The sequence below is a fragment of the Rutilus rutilus genome (genome assembly GCF_951802725.1).
Source record: "Rutilus rutilus genome assembly, chromosome: 3".
Taxonomy (NCBI): Eukaryota; Metazoa; Chordata; class Actinopteri; order Cypriniformes; family Leuciscidae; genus Rutilus; species Rutilus rutilus.
Window position 1 is genome coordinate 38,765,934 of NC_140211.1, and position 18,676 is coordinate 38,784,609.

An 18,676-nucleotide genomic window follows, 5' to 3' on the forward strand; every position below is an offset into this window, starting at 1 on the left:
GAACATCTCCCATAATAAGGAGTTACTATTCAAACCGTTACATTGGTATTATATTTATTGAAACAAAACAGAAAACCACTCATATAGTCAAATATGTGTATATATAGGGTATAACAAATCCCCATTAGAATAAACTGAAATAGAAAAAAGTGATTCTAATCAAAGGTCAAAAGGTCAAGGGCAATGATGTCTATTCATCATACAGCAGGTCTTCAAAATCGATCTCTTGCTCCTCGTCTTCTTCACCATCTCCATCCATCTCCTCGACTGTTTCTTCCAGCAAGTCAGTGAGTGAAGTGAGGAGGATAGGTCCACAAGACCACACTTGTTCCAGGGTACACTCTACAAGTTGCTTTGATCCACTGCTTCCCACCACTCGGACAAGTAGCCAGACACGATACTCTTGGATGCAGTTTGAGTAGACTTTGTTGTTTGCTGTGGGTGGAGTAAAAACTGCTCCCTCAGGAAATTTGGGGCCGACTCGGCTATAGATATGGACGGTGTTTAGGGTCTCAGGTACGTCTACCTTAAGAGAGCGTGTCTTGTTCCGCTCTTAGAGTGGGAACATTCGTTGAATTTCCAGAGAGTTGGGGGCATCAAATCCAGGTTTCACCTCCTGTATCATGATCCCACCGGTCCAGTTCACCACATTTGAGCCATGAATGTTTGTCGTTATTTTGTTCAGATTGTCCCACTTGAGATGAAACACATAGTTTCCCTCACCAGTAATAATTTGTGGACCGAGAGAGATGGAAACCTCATTGAGGGCCTTGGTTAGAGCGGTCTCAAGTTCCAAGCCAAAGTCATAAGTTTCACAGTGACCTAGCCTACTGAGAATAGTAGTCAGTAGTTTACTGCGATAAAGGTGATGTATAGTGATACAGAGAAGGATATGCTTAGGCAACTTCCACTCTCCCTTTGTCACAGCACGGCAGATGTCTTGAAATAATAAAGAAAGCAATTAGCATTGAAGTGTTCAAGCAACTATAGTATACACAAAATAAAACATATGCGATATTTAAAGGCAAAAAATAAGTCATACCTGACTTATAGACAGCACAAGGCGTCTTGTCTTCTCACTCTTCTCCAAGTCAGCATCACCAGAAATCATGAGGGTCAGGAACCTCATGAGATTAGATGGGAGGAGGTCATCCAAGGACATGACCAGATCATCAGCTGTGGGAGGCCAAGGAAGAGAATTTGACTCTCTGTATGTCTTCTTGATTGTACCACGAAGAAGAAGGGCCACATCTTCATACTTGGCTGTGCTCCCCATCTTATATGCATTTCTCACTGCATCTGAGATGGATAAGCTAGCACTGAATATCAAGCTATGGGTGATACAACCCTTCAAATCTGCTGTGACCATAGAAATGCCAATCCCCTCATGCTTCTCAAGTTTTCTCTTCAGTTTCTCACTTCTGTACTCGGGATTGGGGAAGCCATTTCTCTCCAACTCTTGGGTGTAGATGCAAGCCGCACAATCTTGTTCTGTCTTATCACTTGATCTTGAATGACATCAAGTACAGTATTAAATGACATCTGATGTGCAGCAGCCATGGTAGTCTGCTCTGTTTCACTGACAGGGTTGGTAGCAAGGGCTTTACCTCGGGATGTGATATGCTTTGCATATTTCAGGTTGAATGACTTGCGACATGACTGATGGTAATTTGCTTCCCTCGCAAAAAGGTCCTCACCTTGCACCATGCGATGTAGACGGTGAAGTCCAAGTTCAAAGGCTTGAGGCGTAATCTGTTTCTATATAGGCTCCTTCAATGCTCCGTACTGGGAACTTGATGCATCGTTCGGTCTTTCCCAATACTTTCACTTCCAGCTTTCCACACACTCTGGGGGGAACAGCTGCTTAGCTGAGGAGGACCCACATTTACGTGGTGAGCGTGATGTTGAAGCTTGCTGAGATGTCACAGTAGGTCTTTCCTGTAAGCGTCCCTGGTTCTTTGTAAACTTTTGGTAGCAGGCTCGATGATAGCCAGATGTTTCTAAATTGGCATCTACAAGACTCTCTGGAATGAGATTACAGACATCCTCCATGCGAAACGGCGAATCAATTTTGAGTGAGCTATACACCACTAACAACTGTTCACAATAGTTTGGTCTTAATATATATTTGTAAGTTTGTAATAAACTTCAGTAAGTTTTAGATTTTTTAATCATATGCTGCCATTTACCTATCCTCACTTTCATTGCTGCAATTGCAGGGATCGTTTTTTTGTCACGTCTTTTAAGCGTATAGGGCAAATAGAGAATATACCGCCTTTCATCTTAATGGAATTTCTTTTAACATAGAATATTTTACACGCTTCAATCTAACCCAGAGGCAAGACAGGAACAGTGGAAAGGAAAGAAAATGTGCTGTGTGCAAATACCAAGATCACTCACTTTATTCTCCATCCACACTTCCCTAAACCATACAATCAATATGAATCAAACGATAATGCAAATGAATAATAAAAAAGCACTTTCTGAATCTCTAATCTCCCCTCAAAGACCTGTTGTATTTGGCTGCCCTTTTGAAAAGCGACTGGGTAAATAAGCAAGAAATAAAAGAAAAGCTGACAAAAGAGAGAGACAGAGGGAGGGCAAATGGATTAAGACAGACAGAATTTGAGTTTATACGGCTTGAAGGCTGTTTAAGACTATTTGACCAGAAAATACACAAATCAAATGCTATAGCTCAGCTAATATAAGAAAAGCGTTGTTTTTTTTATTAGAGGCAGTATGTGTCAGGATATGAGCGACCCAGAGGGCGGTTTAAAGGATTTAGAAGTGTGAAATCCACAATGAGTCAGTCTGGGTTAAAGAGGAACTCAGAGTGAGAAGGAATACTAAGACAGCTTTTATTTAGCCATAATTTAGGACAAATATTTGTATGATTCATAAAAAAAAAAAAATGCTAGCATCAAATGTTAAATAATAAATATTGTTACACTGCAAAAAAATATTTTTAGTACAAACTTTCCAGTACAAATATCTAAACATGCTCAAAACAAGATAAGCAAATGAAGCAAAATTGACAAAAAGTACTGTTTTTCTATGTACCCCGGAGTATATTGTATATTTCTAATATACAGTATCTTTAATTTTCTTATTCCGTTTGCAACATTTTATTATTTTAGACATAAACTGAAGATTTACTAGATTTTTTTATGTATGCTTAAAACAAGAAAAAGATGTAAAAATATCTAAACATAAAAACTATATTATCTGAATCAAGTCTTGTGCAATTTCAACGTAGTACATGCTCTCTGCTTTTGAAAAACCGTGTCCATTTACATTATCTACGCTGAACCCGAGATGTACATTGATGATTTAGTGTCATCATCAGGCTCACACAGAATTCGGTGGAAATAACTATATATGATCACTTACCCCATGCCCATGGCAACGGGCGATGCAGGTTTCTAACTCAGTGAAAGAGGCATTTTGACATCTGCGATCTTTGCACACCTGAAGGCAAGTGAAAATAGAATACATCGACCCTTCAATGCAAAACTTAAAATACATGCTTTTGTTAACACATTAAGTGGAGACACAAATGGCCACTTAATAGTATAGATTTTGTTTAATAAATTGCTCAGTTAAATATTAAATATACAGCTTAAAATTTGTTTTAAAAAAAAAACTTGCCTTGCCCTTTTCACACTTGGTGCCTGTCATGACCAGTCCCGGGTCAGTAAGATCGCCCTGTCCATCTTGGGTGCTGTACACATAGGTGCCCCGGCACTTTACCTCAATGCCGTCTGTACGGATGGTGGTGTCTATGGACACAGCATTCGTGCCCTTTGGTTTCTTGGCAGCACTGTGGCACTGTATCTTACCGCATTTGGCATCACTGTTGGGAGATTTTATATGCGAGATATCATGAGAGATCACTACTGTAGGTATCTTTGCTCACAGCCATTTCAGCATAAATTCAGCCATGGGAAATTAGATATTAGTATGTTAAAAAAAAAAAACTAATCTTAAAATCACATTGTTATGTTATGAGAATGATGAATAATCTGAAAAAAAGTCTTGTTTGAAAAAGTTTTTAAAAGTTCATAACTGCTGAGTCTGCAGTGCTGTAGTGTAGCCCAAATTGCTATTTAAAAAAAAAAGCATATTCCACTTCACTTCAGGTCAGTAAGTTCTTTGAAAGAAACCATATATTGCTTATATGGCTGGTCGAAAAACTGAAATAGCACTTCACCTTTTCTCGCACTTCATGTAGTTGCCATGACTGTCCTTGCCGCAGTTTCCAAAGGCATTGCCCGCAGCGTTCACATCCTGAAAACAGGCGTCATGCGCCGGCTGTGCACCTGGACAAATTTAGTTAAACTTACGTTACCTTGGAGAAATTTCAATTACATTCAGGGACTCAGACCCATAGTGAGAACATGGGTTGGCTGGCTTCATGCCACTAGCTAATATTTGATTAGTGATAATATTGTTAGATTCAAGATTAAGCTTTAGGTTTCAAGTGACCAAAAGTTTTTATGATAAATAAATCAATGCACCGTGTACAAATAATCCAATAAAACAATAACTGCTCAATTAAAAATTGTGAATATGATAATATCTGTTAGAAGCAGTGAACATCAAACATGTCAACAACCCCTCGTCCCACAAATGACAAAGTACATCTGCTGTGATGTGTGTTAGTTTGACAGCCAAAGAGCCTGACTGTACATGAGCCCAGAACACACTGGAGGTGTATAGCCAAATGCCATGAGCTCTCACTAAATAATCAACATCAAGCAGTATTCGATCACTGATGCTAACTAAAGACTGAAAAGGCCAGTTGGGATTCAAAAACTTGTTCTTATTTTAACATTGTTGTTAACATATTTCCATGTTTTTATACCAAAATCTAACAATAATCTTATGCCCTGTATGTTTACACTAGTAGGTTTTCATTTTAAAACGCATAACTTTTGCTACGGTTACGCCTGTCGTCTACACTACAGTGTTTTCGACCCTCGAAAACGGAGAGTTCTGAAAACGCTGCAGACCCCGCTTTAGATTGAAAACTCCAGGGTTGCGTTTCAGTGTAAACGGACCAAAACAGAGACTTTTGAAAACGAAGGCATGGCTGCCCACATTACGCTACCGGAACACGACAATAACAGACCAGGGCTGCGTTTCCAAAAAGCATTGTAAGCCTTAGTTGATCGTAGAGACCATTGGTGGCTATTGTTCTATGATCATTTATGCGCACAATGCTTTTGGGAAACACAGCCTAGAGCCATCTGGGTTGCCAACTTCTGGAAAGGAAAATAGGGACAATCATGGTTCTTTATAGGAAAATAAGGGAGTCCATGGTTGACAGTGTGATACACGTACGAGGCTTCACTTCATTTAGTCAGTTTCCACAGTAGCTGCCCCAAAGAATGCACCGATATTGCTTGCCCCTCTAGCTAGTGTGGTCTTCCTGTGCATTTCTGTGGAAGCATGTTGAGTCAAGTCATTCTCACCTCCATGCCCAACTGAAAATTCCCTGCAACATAAAGTACAGAAGGCTTTCGTTGAGTCACCGCTGACGGTCTTAACCCATGTCTTTTTTACTTCACATTATGTTTTGTAGCTGAACAGTCTTTTCTTTGCAGCAGGTTTATCCATATTTGCAGTTTAATCCGTATTTCCACATGCCAAATCGAAGTGTCACACATTGCCCTATTTTTTTTTTTTGTAGAGGAATTGGTGCATTTACTTAACGTATACTGATGCGTGTGAGAGGGGGCTGTGATTGAATGACGACAGGTGTCTGTGATCATTCTCAAGTGTCGTGATCAGCACCGCTGCTGTTGCTGTTGTATCAGTCATTGGTTAGAGCAGTCAATAAACAGGACACGGGAGGTCATGTATGGGACAAATCAATTAGCCCCAATTTAAGGGACGTCCCAGCTAATATGGGACAGTTACGTCATTTGACATGCGATTGTTCCTGAAACGCAGTGGAAACGCCAGTATAGACGAGGATCGTTTTCATTCTAAAACGCCGTTTTACAACGAAAATACACTAGTGTAAACAGGGCCTTAATTTGAACTGATTCATCCCTTGAAAACATAATAACTCTTGAACTGGATGCTACAAATAAAATTTCCTTGCAAACTAAAGGCACTCTCAGCCAGCATGAATCTTACCGTAACCCCACAGCTGCAGGCATTGCTGTTCATGGGTCAGACACATGCCATTATAGCAGTAGGCATGACCATGCTGACATGATGACCCATCCAGGATGTAAACGTTAGAGGGGCAGTAGGGCGAACCTCCCGTGCAATATTCCGGCAGATCACAGGCTCCAGCTGGTCCGCGGCACATGGTGCCGGCCTGCTTCAACTGTGGGCAGAGTGCATGATAAGGAGACTGAGGACTTTGATGAAAGTAAAAGAGAGCAGGTGGTGTCCAAACTACAGAAAAAAAGTGGATATGAAACTGTGGCAGCTGGTACATCTCAGGAATGAGGAAACACAGTCAAGGCCTAAATCCTTCACTAGAAACTATTCTGAGCAAAAAGTAATAAATAAATAAATCTGACCCTGGCCAATCTATACCTTGCCTCCTACGAACAATTCATGTTTTCTCTAAGTTTTCAGGTTATAGAGTGAATTTGTCTAAATCAAAAGCTGTTGCACTTACTGCACTTTTACCGCAGCTTTTCATCCTGGCACGTTTCAATAAATACCTGTACGTGTATTGCTTGCCAAAATGTAATTTCTTCAGAACATACAGCTAATTTGCTATGGCGTCAATTGAGAAATATGCTTTTTGTTGCTAGATGGTGGTTCTGACCTCTACCAGCAGGGATTAATAGGGCCAGGCTAACCCGCTAAACCTTGAACACTTGTATGAAACGCATTAAGTGAAAGTCAGACCAGAGAGATAGAGTGAGAGAAGGAAGCAGTGGGAGAGAAACAGATAAATAAATAAATAGATAAATAGACAGATAAATAGTTGGGCACCTTGCAGTCCTCACAGCAGACCCCGTGGGCACACTGTGCATCTACCTTCAAAGTGCAATTGCTGGGGTTGCAGCAATCATTGGTGCACTCCTGTGGGAGATAGAAAACAGATAGAAAAGGCTACCCAAGCAAATCAACATATGGCTCTCAACTTACATGGTCAACCACTTGGAGAAAGTTGTGAAAACACACACTGAATATATATAAATATATATATAAATGAAGACCTCTGATGCAAAAGGCCTCTAAAAGCATAAAATACCTCTTTTAGAGGCCTCTAAAAGCCTCTAATATTGAGTGAATGCTCTCCGCACATAGTATACGTTCATCAAATACGTTCACTTCAAACTCACTAAATCCCAGCCTCAGCCCATTCAGAAATGCCGGTACTATATATATATATATATATATATATATATATATATATATATATATATATATATATATATATATATATATATATATATATATATATATATATATACACATGTATATACATATATATGTGTATATACGCACACACACACACGGTGCCTGCTTGTATGCTATGATTAAAGTAATAAATGGAGAAGAAAAACTGCACAGGATGTCAGATGCATATTAAAATGTTTGACATGTATGACACTGATATATACAGCGTGGAGGCGTCTGACGGACAATAATTATACCGTACAGCTGAAAATGAATAGAGGAAGGGGAGGAAGTGTGTGTGGTGTTTTTAGGGTGTTCAATGAAGAGGAAACGGTCACAACACATATAAGCTCTGTCACACACACACACACACACACTTATGCAGTGCCTTTACCAAGTTTTTAGACCCTTTCACTGTTTTGTTAAAAAATTGTATGCATATCATTTCTCAGTCACATAAAAGCACACACATCAACCTCTATTCTGCTTGATAAGGTTTCAGAGCATCAAGTGCGACTGACAGCTATGATTATCACACTATAAATAAATAAATGGTGTGATTTGGTGACTATAATGAAAAAAAAGACATACATGACAGGCCTGCACTGTCAAATCTATTTTATGTATTCATGGAAGTAGAGAGGGCCAGCAGATTATGGTTTGGATTTAAACGGTTAGAACAAAGGTGTATGATGATAACAGCTCTCAGTTTAGTGCCTCAAACTAGCTTTTTCTGTGGGGTGAAAGTATTGTTTCACTGAATGTGGTATTGGCGGCAGGTAAAATTCAGAACAGTAGTCCAGGTGTTTATGTATTGACTAGGAGTTACAGACGCTACCTCAGTCTACCTGCGCAATGACAGCCTGTCAAACATGGCTTTGTAACAAGGTGGAATGCTCCTCTTTTTCTCTCTACACGGTGAACATTATTTCACCACATACAACATGTTCCTGGATCATCATCTTTGTTGTTTCCAATCCACCAATCAGATTTTGAGGGCCAAGTTTACAGTTTGTCAAAATCAAGGTGACCCTCTCTACACATGACATGCGAGCAAACATAAAAACGTTATACGCTTTCATCTGTTACTCTTTGTTACGGCACAATTTTTCCTCTGTAGTTTTGCTAACATCTAAGTGTCTACCTACCATGTGGTAAAATAAAACTTTTTCTGGTTAGGCAAAGCTTGTCATTATAAAAGAATACATTGTATATATACTAAGCATTCCATGAATAAATAATACATGCATAAAAAATAGACATAATTAAAGTTAATCCATATTAACTATCAACATTTTATTTATTACATGTATTTCATACCCTCTTCCTTCAATTTTTATGTTTTACATGTATTTCATACCCTCATCCTTCAATATTCTCTAAATCAATAAGTTATTCCATTCAATAATTAATTTAGGCACAAATCACCTCTGGTTCTCCACAGTCACACTCCTCCCCTTCCTCTACAAAGCCGTTTCCACACTTCTTGCCCCCGACCAGATCCTTCATGTTGGGCATGTTGAACAGGCACATTCCTCCACCCTTCTGGAAATAGTTGTCCAAGTCTTTTTTGCTACAGCGGCTGAAAACTTTTGGAAACGGGTGCCTGCAGACCATTTTAGAAAGGGATATATATCATTTTTGAGCATACAAATGTTTGAAAACAAACGGTGCACTAATGAAAATAAGCAGGGAAACTTCCGATGTACATAAACAACAGTCAGCCATAGACATTGAGGTCAGTGCAGTTCACCAATATTGGTAATGGATCAAGTAACAGGATTATAATGAAAGGTTTTGATTTAAAGTGGAGAGATAAATAGTGAGGTTTTCCGAAATCTTTTTCAACTTTATGCCTTGGACAAGTCAAAAACCCTTTCCTCCTCTAAGTAATCTCCGCTGATCTTTTTTTCTTACCTTTCCTACTGCAGGGGCATGAGAACCAGTGGGCAAACAATTTACTCTACTGAAACTACTATCCTTGCCACGAGTGATGTGCTTATGTCAGCCAGTTTTAATCTCATACTAGCATTATCTTTTTTTTTTTTTTATCCAGAAAAAAGTTATTTTAGGCTTTTTGTCTGGTTTATGTCTTACTTAGCTCTTACCCAGTGAGCTGGAAACTGCTGTACCTTCAACAGTGGGATTCCACAGGGCTCAGTGGTTGGGCCCCTTGCTGTTCTCTATTTATACTAGATCTCTCAGAACATTTCTCCAATTACATTGCACCACTGATGTGCTGACAATATCTTGTTCCCTCCTGTCTCTACAGTGGCTTGCGAAAGTTTTCAAACCCCTTCATTTTTTTTTCACATCTTTTTTATGTTACTGCCTTATGTTAAACTGCTTTAAATAAAAACTAATTCACATTAATCTGCACTCCATACACCATAATGACAAAGCAAAAAAACAGATTTGCGATAACTTTGTAAATTTCTTATAAATAAAAAGCTGAAATAATTACATTGCATAAGTATTCCTAGTCTTTTCGAGGACAGTTGAAATCTAGCTCCGGAGAATTCCAATTTCGCTTGTAGATGTTACTACACTTGGGAGTTACACACAGGAGTTAACCTGTGGCAAATTCAATTGAATGGGTATTATTTGGAAATGCACACACCTTTCAATAAAAGCACAACAGCTGAAAATGAATATCAGAGCAAAAAAAAAGAAAAAAAAGAAACAAGCCATGAGGTCAAAGGAACTGCCTGTAGAGCTCAGAGTCAGAATTGTATCAAGGCACAGATCTGAGGAAGACTACCATAAATTCTGCAGTATTGAAGGTTCCCAGAAGCATGTAGCCTTCATAATCCTTAACCCCCTGAGGTCGGCGGTATCGCCGGCGATACCAGCTCGCTTTTTTTTATCAGTGTAAAAGAAACTCAGAAATACTCTGTTGACTTTGATTTTCCATAGGAGTTTCATACATCAATCGATTCTGTTAAATGTGTATTATTTTTGTGTATACTCACAATAAAAACAAAGTGTGGTGCTTTTTGCCAAATAAAGAAAAATAAACACGAAGCTAGGTTCTGCCTTCTCTCTGTCCGTGTAGTCCATTCTGAAACGCGTCCGAAAATGAATCATAACTCAGCGAATACTTCTCACACAGGCATGTGAGTTATGTCTTTATGAAGCTTGAAATCTCTTCTTTTAAATGAAGTAATTTATATAAAACACAAATGTTTTCAACTCATGTAATCTGCTTGAAAGCAAGGAGAGGTACCGTTTTTCCTTCTCCCTTCATTATCTCTAAATGAGCTGCGGCCGCCCCGCCCCCGGCGCGATTCACATGTAAATAGTTTAGGTGATCTAGTATGCATCGCATACGCCCCCCGATCAATGCCATAAAAACACCGTTTCTTCATCAGACTCACTGATAGTTCATCGCGTTTTGAGTATGGCACGCTTCTCCGGTAATAAAGACGCCCTTCAGATGATTCTGGACAGCGCCGGGTTGTTTCCTCAGAGGAAGATTGTAACAGACGACGAACGGCAGCATATTGAAGAGCGAATTCCGCCGAGGACACAATTTCGGAGTAAGTTTTACTTTAAAGTCTTTTGTCTTTTATTTTTCGTGTTCGCATTTATGAGGAAAAAAACAATATTACGTGACAGTTCTCCATTATGGACGCGAGCGCTCTAAGCACTAAAAGACTTTCAAACATTCACAGAGACCTCAAAACAGAAAGTACAAATCCTTTCTTTAAAACGAATTTCGTTTTGTATCAATTGTATCTTAATTTTAATAATTTTTTCATTAACAAATTTACTGGATTTAAAGTAAATATAGGCTAGCAATCACAACAACACACACACACAAAAAAAAAACTATGTAGCCTAATAAATGTGCATTTCTCCGGTGCGTTCACTAGCCTACTGCGAAGATCGCGAGTCAATCATCAACTTCATCTTTGCCAGAAGTTAAATTTAAATCGCGTGTGTGAATGAATGATGTTGTTTTAGCAAACTGTATTGCTATACTGAGATGAGTAAAAATCAACTGAAATATGTTTAAATAAAATGTAGGCTATTTGTATAAGCAACATATTAAACGGCAAATTAACAATATGCACTAATATTTCATGAAAACAACGTTACAGTCAGGCGAAATATGAAAGACAACATTTTGTTTAGATTTGGGTACAGTTTTTACTGTAGAATATACTGCCACATCAAATAAGCTTTTGTTTAGCAATTTCTATATATAAAATAGCCTACTATTTTTGTCAAAAATAAAGTCATCAACTAAGATGTTAGCTGTTCCAATGTTGGCTATATTCAAAGTAATGAATACATAGATAAAATGTAGGCCTATAATCTTTTTTTTTTTTACAAAGAAAGAGTACACTTGAAATATTGTTGAAATTGTAATTATTGTTGTTGTAACCTTTTTAACTTTGAAATATGTATGATAAAATGTATACTTTAGTTTTTACAAAGAAAGATTACACTTGAATTGTTGTTGTAATTGTAACCTTTTTAATAAAAAAATATATTTACAAGGTAGATGTAAACAAACTATTAAAAGGTAAATATAAGCCTTTTCTTTAAATAATTTTTATTGTGTTTTATTAGTGACAAATTTGGGGAGAGGATAAATATTCCAAAACTGAAAATACAGTATGAGAATTAACTGCACAATTACTAGCCATGTTTTCCTTGGCTATTATAGGCCAAATTGCAAGCACAATATGTGGAAAAATAAAAAAGAATTGAGATGCTTCCAACTGTTGCTCTTGCATTCTTGTGGCTCAGTGACTCACCTGAATGAATGGCTAATTAAGTATGCGGGCCCCATTGTCTCCTGAGGTGTGAACCACTGCATATGCATTATCTGTGACGCCCACTCCGCATATGACCTTTCCAAACAGAAAGTGCTTTGCAAAATTCAAATCAATGTATTGTGTTATGTGAATGATTAGGCAGGGTGATTTTCACATCATTTTGAAGAAAAAACACTAGGCAATGACATCTATTAGACAAAAGTCTTATTGGCACATATTTAGTATGTGTTTTATGGCCTTATTTCAGAAACTTTAGTTTTTAGTTTTTTCAATAACCACGCATAAACATTATTCTCTCAAAAATGCAGACATGTACATTCTTGTTGCTCACATATTATGGTAGCCCTGTTTGTGCTAAATAGTGTGTAATTTTTTTTTGCCATTAATATGTTTATAAGCAACTGAAAAAAGCACAAATGTCAGGGCATGTCAGAACATCTCAAGGACCCCAAAAACACCTCAGACCCCAGAGGGTTAATGGAAGAAGTTTGGAACAACCAGTTATTCTGTAATTCCTAGAGCTGGCCTCCAGGTCAAACTGAGCAATGGATGGAGAAGGGCCTTGGTTAGAGTGGTGATCAAGAAGCTGATGGTCTCTCTGGTTGAGCTCCATGATCATATATGGAAATGGGAGAAATTTACAAAAGGACAAACAGTATGGTGGCAGCAAAATATAGAGTTAGCCTAAAAGAGTATTCAGAACCTCTGACTGGGCAGAATGTTCACCTTTCAACAGGACAATGACCCTATAAGCACACAGCTAAGACAATGCAAGAGTGGCTTTTGGACAACTCTGTGAATGTCCTTGAGTGGCCCTGCCAGAGCCTGGGCTTGAACCCAATAGAACATCTCTGGAGAAACCTGAAAATGTCTGTCCACCGACAGTCCCCATCCAACCTGACAGAGCAGGATGGCAGAAAATCGCCAAATGCAAATGTGCTAAGCCTGTTGTCACATCATACCCAAAAAGACAGGCTGTAAAAGTTCTTTGACTAAATACTGAGTTTACGGTTTGAAAACGTATACAATGCACTTATTTCAGTTTTCCTGTTGTGTTAAATTAGCAAATTTGTCACAGAAGGTTTTTTATTTATTTAATTTTTTTATTATGGTGTATGGAGTGTAGATTGAAGTAATTTAAAGTAGTTTTCAAGGCACTGTAAATCAGAGTTCTTAGAAAGGATCTCAGCAAGCCTCTGTGATATGCATCTATCATCTAAATAATTTTTTAGTCTTTATCACAGAAAGGGTGAAAATTGCTATCCTGCAATGCCATATCAAACTTGATGCACATGGTTTCTTGTTTACTTGCTAATTTTGTCGGTATCACACACACAACAAAAAGGTTTCCTAGCAGATTTTCTAAAAGCCTGTGTAGCTGAAGTTATAAGCTAGTTAGCAAGCCAAACGAGCCAAACAACATTGCAACTGTGATTTCAGCCAGCACAGTTTTTTTTGTGCAATATACTTTACACTACTGTACATTTATTTGAGAAAATACAGTAAAAAGTAATATTTAAAAAATGTTTACACTTTAAAATGTTATAGTTTTAGTTTTTAAGTTTATATACTTTTTTTCAGGATAAAAAAAAAAAAAAAATTTAAATAGAGAATAAAAAATATTAATGTCTCCAAACTTTTCGATGGTAGTAAACATCAGGCGGTCAGTGAGGCGTAAAGGTGTGAAATCTGAAGTGGAGACTAATATCGCTTGACTCATCCTTAGAGACTCATCATTAGCAACTAAGTATGTACTTGTACAGTAGCATCTTGTCTATGTATTAGTTCAGTAGTGACACAATTAGAAGTTAAAATTATCCTCCAGGGATCTTTGTGTAATTAGCATGTTTTCTGTAATTACAGTACCATGATTTGTGATCTGCATTATAGGTTATTTATAAAAGGAAGCATCTGCTAAAGGCATCAATGTAATGCAAATGTATAAGAGTTTCAGTCTTTACCCTGTAGCTGCCGCCATAACACATCCGCCCTGATCAGCAGTGGCTTCCACGCAACAGCCCTCATGGTCGTGACTCATGCCAAAGTTATGGCCGATCTCATGTGCCATGGTGGCAGCCGCCCCAATGGGTAATTCAGAATGGTCCTGGAAGAAAAGATATCAGCTGTAACAAACATCACAATAAATGAAGTAGCAGTTCAAGCACTGGTTTAAGAGTCTATCTAAAATGATGAATTCATATACAGGATTAGAGTATTTGCCATTCTCACTGCCATGCAATAGATTAATTGTATTTTATGCTTTAAATTGGACATAAAGGCTATTTGTAGCCCGCAGGCTTCCATCGTTGCTGTGCCACAGTAGGTAAATGGCAGTAGAAGCCCAGAGGACATCACTGATCTCAAAAGGCATCTTTGTTATGTTACAATTATGCCATAAATTGTAAAGAATGTTGTTTTTTTGACCTGCAGGTGGTCATTTAAGTACCTTGGCTAAGGGCAAACAGAATAGCCTTTCTTTTATCTTCATACCGTGACACAAACAGAAATGCACACACAGTCACACATATTTCTAGAAAAAGCAGGGACAAAGAGATGTCTCTGCAAAGGGTATGCAGTGTTGATTTTTACAGACGCCACTGATAATATCTCCATCATAACAAAAACGGTGAAATATGCCATTACAGTTGTATTACAAATGATTTTCTATATCCAATTTTTTTCCCAGGAACCACACTGTCCTTGTCATACTGGTTAAATTTGTTTTGAGGAACATGCAGGAGCCCATTTAAGATAAGGGATGCTTTCTCAAACCCTAGTCATGGACAAGACCACACATGAATTCCAACAGTGAGTCTATACTCCCACACTGTAAAAAAAAATCTGTTAATTTGTTTACAATGTCTTAGTTACTATTGTAACCTCCGTTTCCTGATGGAGGGAACGAGCTATTGTGTCTAAGTACTGACCCTAGGGGTTGCACTTGGGAGCCCCAAACACCTCTGACAAATCTAGGACATACAGGTATAAAATAAGGTACTCATTCAGGTTTGTGCTGAGGAGCCGAGACTGTCCCGGCCATTTCAGCAGGTTGTTCGGTGTTGTGGCAGGAGGGACACAACGTCTCATTCTCTCCATCAGGAAACGGAGGTAAAAATAGTAGCCAAGATGTTCCCTATCTGTCAGTCACTTTAACATTGAGTTGATGTACTGACACTAGAAGTCCCTATGGAGCTAGCAAGCTACTACATGCCAGGTAACAAGTGTTCTCGCAAAGTTGTAACCTTCCCAACACCCCACGCAAGACACTTCGACCCCCGTACCACGATGGGGCGGTAAGGACTGTACATTCAGTGGGAATATGTCGCTTCAGCGGTTTCTTGACCTTTTCTCTTAAAAAAAAGTACAGCTGCAGAGACCGGCATTAAGTTAGCGTTGGGGACTGGCGACAGAGCGGGAGTGGGTTTGGTATGGGTATGCCTTATCCCAAGAAAGCGCTTGCAAGTTCATCACTTGATCCCTAAAAGAGGCAGTGGGATCTTTGGGCACAGAGCCCAGCTGGGGTCTCAGGATTACATCAGAATATACCAGAGCGAAGTCTAGGCACGTTTCGCTGACAGAGAACGCCTGCAGGTTCTCAACCCTGTTGATGGAAGTGAGCATGGTCAGGAGGGCTGTCTTTAATGAGAGGGTATTTAACCCAACTGACTCTAGGGGCTCAACAGGGAGTCTACAGAAAGGTCCCAGGGGGGAATAAGGTGTGGAAACCTGGATTTTTACAAAGGTCTATGACCCATGCAATGACCAGGCTTAAGGGGAGACACCCCAGGTGAATTGGAAAAAAACAAAAACTAATAGATATCAGCATGAAACTTCCCCAGTTGATTACTGACATTAAGAAAAATCAAAGTTTTTTGAATATTTATGTTTAAATATGCAAATTAGGTATGATCTCATTAAACATTCGCTAATTTACATATATTTCACTCTCTGGAAATGTCAGAGCACGTCACGTGAAGCATCTGAACGAATCACGTTGTCAGAAATTGACACCAGCCAATGAGATTTCGCTTTTAGAGTTAAATGCCCCATTGGACTTTCACGATTGGTTGCTGATAAAAAGGAAATGACCATATTTGGATCCGACAACATTGTACAGGAGAGAGAGAGAGAGCTTTCCAACGGTATATTTGATGACAGGGTGCAGACAGCGATCGCGGAGCAGCATGTTGATTTAGAACGCCAACTTTTGTTGAATTTAGGAGAAATCTACAGACGAAAATAGACAAAGTGTAATAAAATAAAGACCTAAATGTGTATATTGGACTTTTCTTCACCACAAGTCTGAAAGAAGACATGTTATTGAAGACAAATAGTCTAAAATCTCAAAATTGACCAGTGAAAAAAACAAAACAATGTTTTTGCCTGCCGTGTCTCCCCTTAAGGCCCCATCCACACTACTGCGGTTTAGTTTAGAAACGGAGAATTAAAACGAATACGATCTCAGTCCACACCAGCGTTTTAGCTGCGTATTAGAATTGATCTCCGTCCACATTAAAACGACTGAAAACGCGGATCACGTGACTATTCACCAACACTGGGCATGTGCGTGCCGGTGTAAACCTAGAGACTTTCAAACATAGACTGTAAAAAAAAAATTTCAAACATCAAAATGTCATTTATTAATATGTATTTGTGTCAAAATGACATATAAACATCTTTTCCTATTCTATTTTGCCTGGAAACGCTTCCAACACGTTTGCGTGTCGCATAAAAAATAGGCGTCGGTTCTATTTCTAGCATGCACGCATTTAGACACGGCAGTTTCTTACTGTAAGAAACTGTTCCAGCGGGTGGAGTTTACTGGTACTGAATATTACCTGTGTATACTCCATGACTGATGACACCCAATCATAGAGCCGAGAGTGAGCTTCTGTGTCATTGTTTCTAAATTCCTCCGTTTTGACCCGTCTTCACTGAAATGCCCTCCGGAGATTCAAAACGCAAAACGGGGTCGGCAGCGTTTCTAAACTTCTCCGTTTTAGGTCTTCGTTTTTGCCGTTTTATTCTGGACGGGAGGTGCAAACGTAGCAAAAGGTCTCCGTTTCTAAACGAAAACGCAGTAGTGTGGATGGGGCCTAAGGCTGCTTATCATCAGTGTGGAGCCAGTCTCTGGTTACAGGACACTAAGGCAGTCCCTCCTTTTAAGGCACTAAGGCAGTCCCTCCGCGTGTCGCATAAAAAATAGGCGTCGGTTCTATTTCTAGCATGCACGCATTTACAGCGCGAGCCGCGCCTGAGACGCAGCAGTTTCTTACTGTAAGAAACTGTTCCAGCGGGTGGAGTTTACTGGTACTGAATATTACCTGTGTATACTCCATGACTGATTACACCCAATCATAGAGCTGAGCGTGAGCCTCTGCGTCATCGTTTCTAAAGTCCTCCGTTTTGACCCGTCTTCACTAAAACGCCCTCCGGAGATTCAAAACGCAAAACGGGGTCGGCAGCGTTTCTAAACTTCTCCGTTTTAGCCGTTTTAGTCTGGACGGGAGGTGCAAACGTAGCAAAAGGTCTCCGTTTCTAAACGAAAACGCAGTAGTGTGGATGGGGCCTAAGGCTGCTTATCATCAGTGTGGAGCCAGTCTCTGGTTACAGGACACTAAGGCAGACCCTCCTTTTCCTTGGAGGACTTAACCTCCTGGCACCTCTTGAGGAACCTGATAATCATGCTTTCTTAAGGATTTTAAGCCATTGAATCCTATTTGGGGTTCTCAGCGCTGTTTGGCGAGCAGGTGGCTCCAATGAGGAAAGATTTTGGCGGCGGACAGACGGGGTGTGGGACCTGGGCGGCCTGCTCTTTAGGCTGGCGGCCGGGTCTCACCGCAATATTTGATCACCTCTGTCTGTTATTTGTTTGTTTGTTTTTTACCGCTGCTGCTGGGTAAAAATCCTCCACAAAATCTCCTTGCAAGATGAGGTGTTGCAAAAGTGTTCTTTCTCAGCATCCTTCATCTCCTTCATCTCCAAAGAAAAGTGGACATCGCTGGACCAAATGCCTGTGAAATACTCACCCTTTAATTCTGCGATTGACAACTCATCCTCATCTTGAGAAATTAGGTTTTCCTGCAGGGAAACTGCTTAACTCATCCATGAACTCAACCGGGAGAGACAATTGTGCTGAAGAATGGAAGGTTTGTGGAGACTCACCCGGTTGAAATGCTTCCACTGGTACCCTCAGATCGCCCTTAGCGCTTGCAGCCGAGGCCTTGTGCATAGTAGCAGAAGGACCAAGACTTTCAGTAACCGAGGTGACATTCTGCTTAGTAGGGAAAGTGACCGCAATGTTCCCATGGGAACGTTCTTGCAATGAGAGCATGTCTATCCACAAAACCAGCTTAGCATGGGCATGGCCTAAACTGCAGCAGTGATCGTGGCCATCTGATGAAGCTGTCTGGTGTCGACCACATCCAGAAATACACAGAAAATATTGTTTGAGAATATTCTTTTTGGGAAATTTTTCTTTTGTTGGTGTGCATTGAAAGATGGGTAAGCATTCC

The 18,676-nt window shown here is 39.5% G+C and overlaps 1 protein-coding gene across 1 annotated transcript in view; it reads right to left on the minus strand.

Annotated features, from left to right (window-relative positions):
- The window catches only part of adam19a (ADAM metallopeptidase domain 19a), a 115,387-nt gene that overhangs the window by 16,346 nt on the left and 80,365 nt on the right, over positions 1-18,676 (minus strand). The window contains exons 11-17 of the mRNA XM_084404063.1: positions 14,123-14,265; positions 8,803-8,980; positions 6,964-7,053; positions 6,145-6,340; positions 4,211-4,319; positions 3,649-3,853; positions 3,391-3,468 (exon numbers count right to left, since the gene is read on the minus strand). Of these exons, the coding sequence (XP_084260189.1) occupies positions 3,391-3,468; positions 3,649-3,853; positions 4,211-4,319; positions 6,145-6,340; positions 6,964-7,053; positions 8,803-8,980; positions 14,123-14,265 (999 nt within the window). The remainder of the gene's footprint in view (positions 1-3,390; positions 3,469-3,648; positions 3,854-4,210; positions 4,320-6,144; positions 6,341-6,963; positions 7,054-8,802; positions 8,981-14,122; positions 14,266-18,676) is intronic.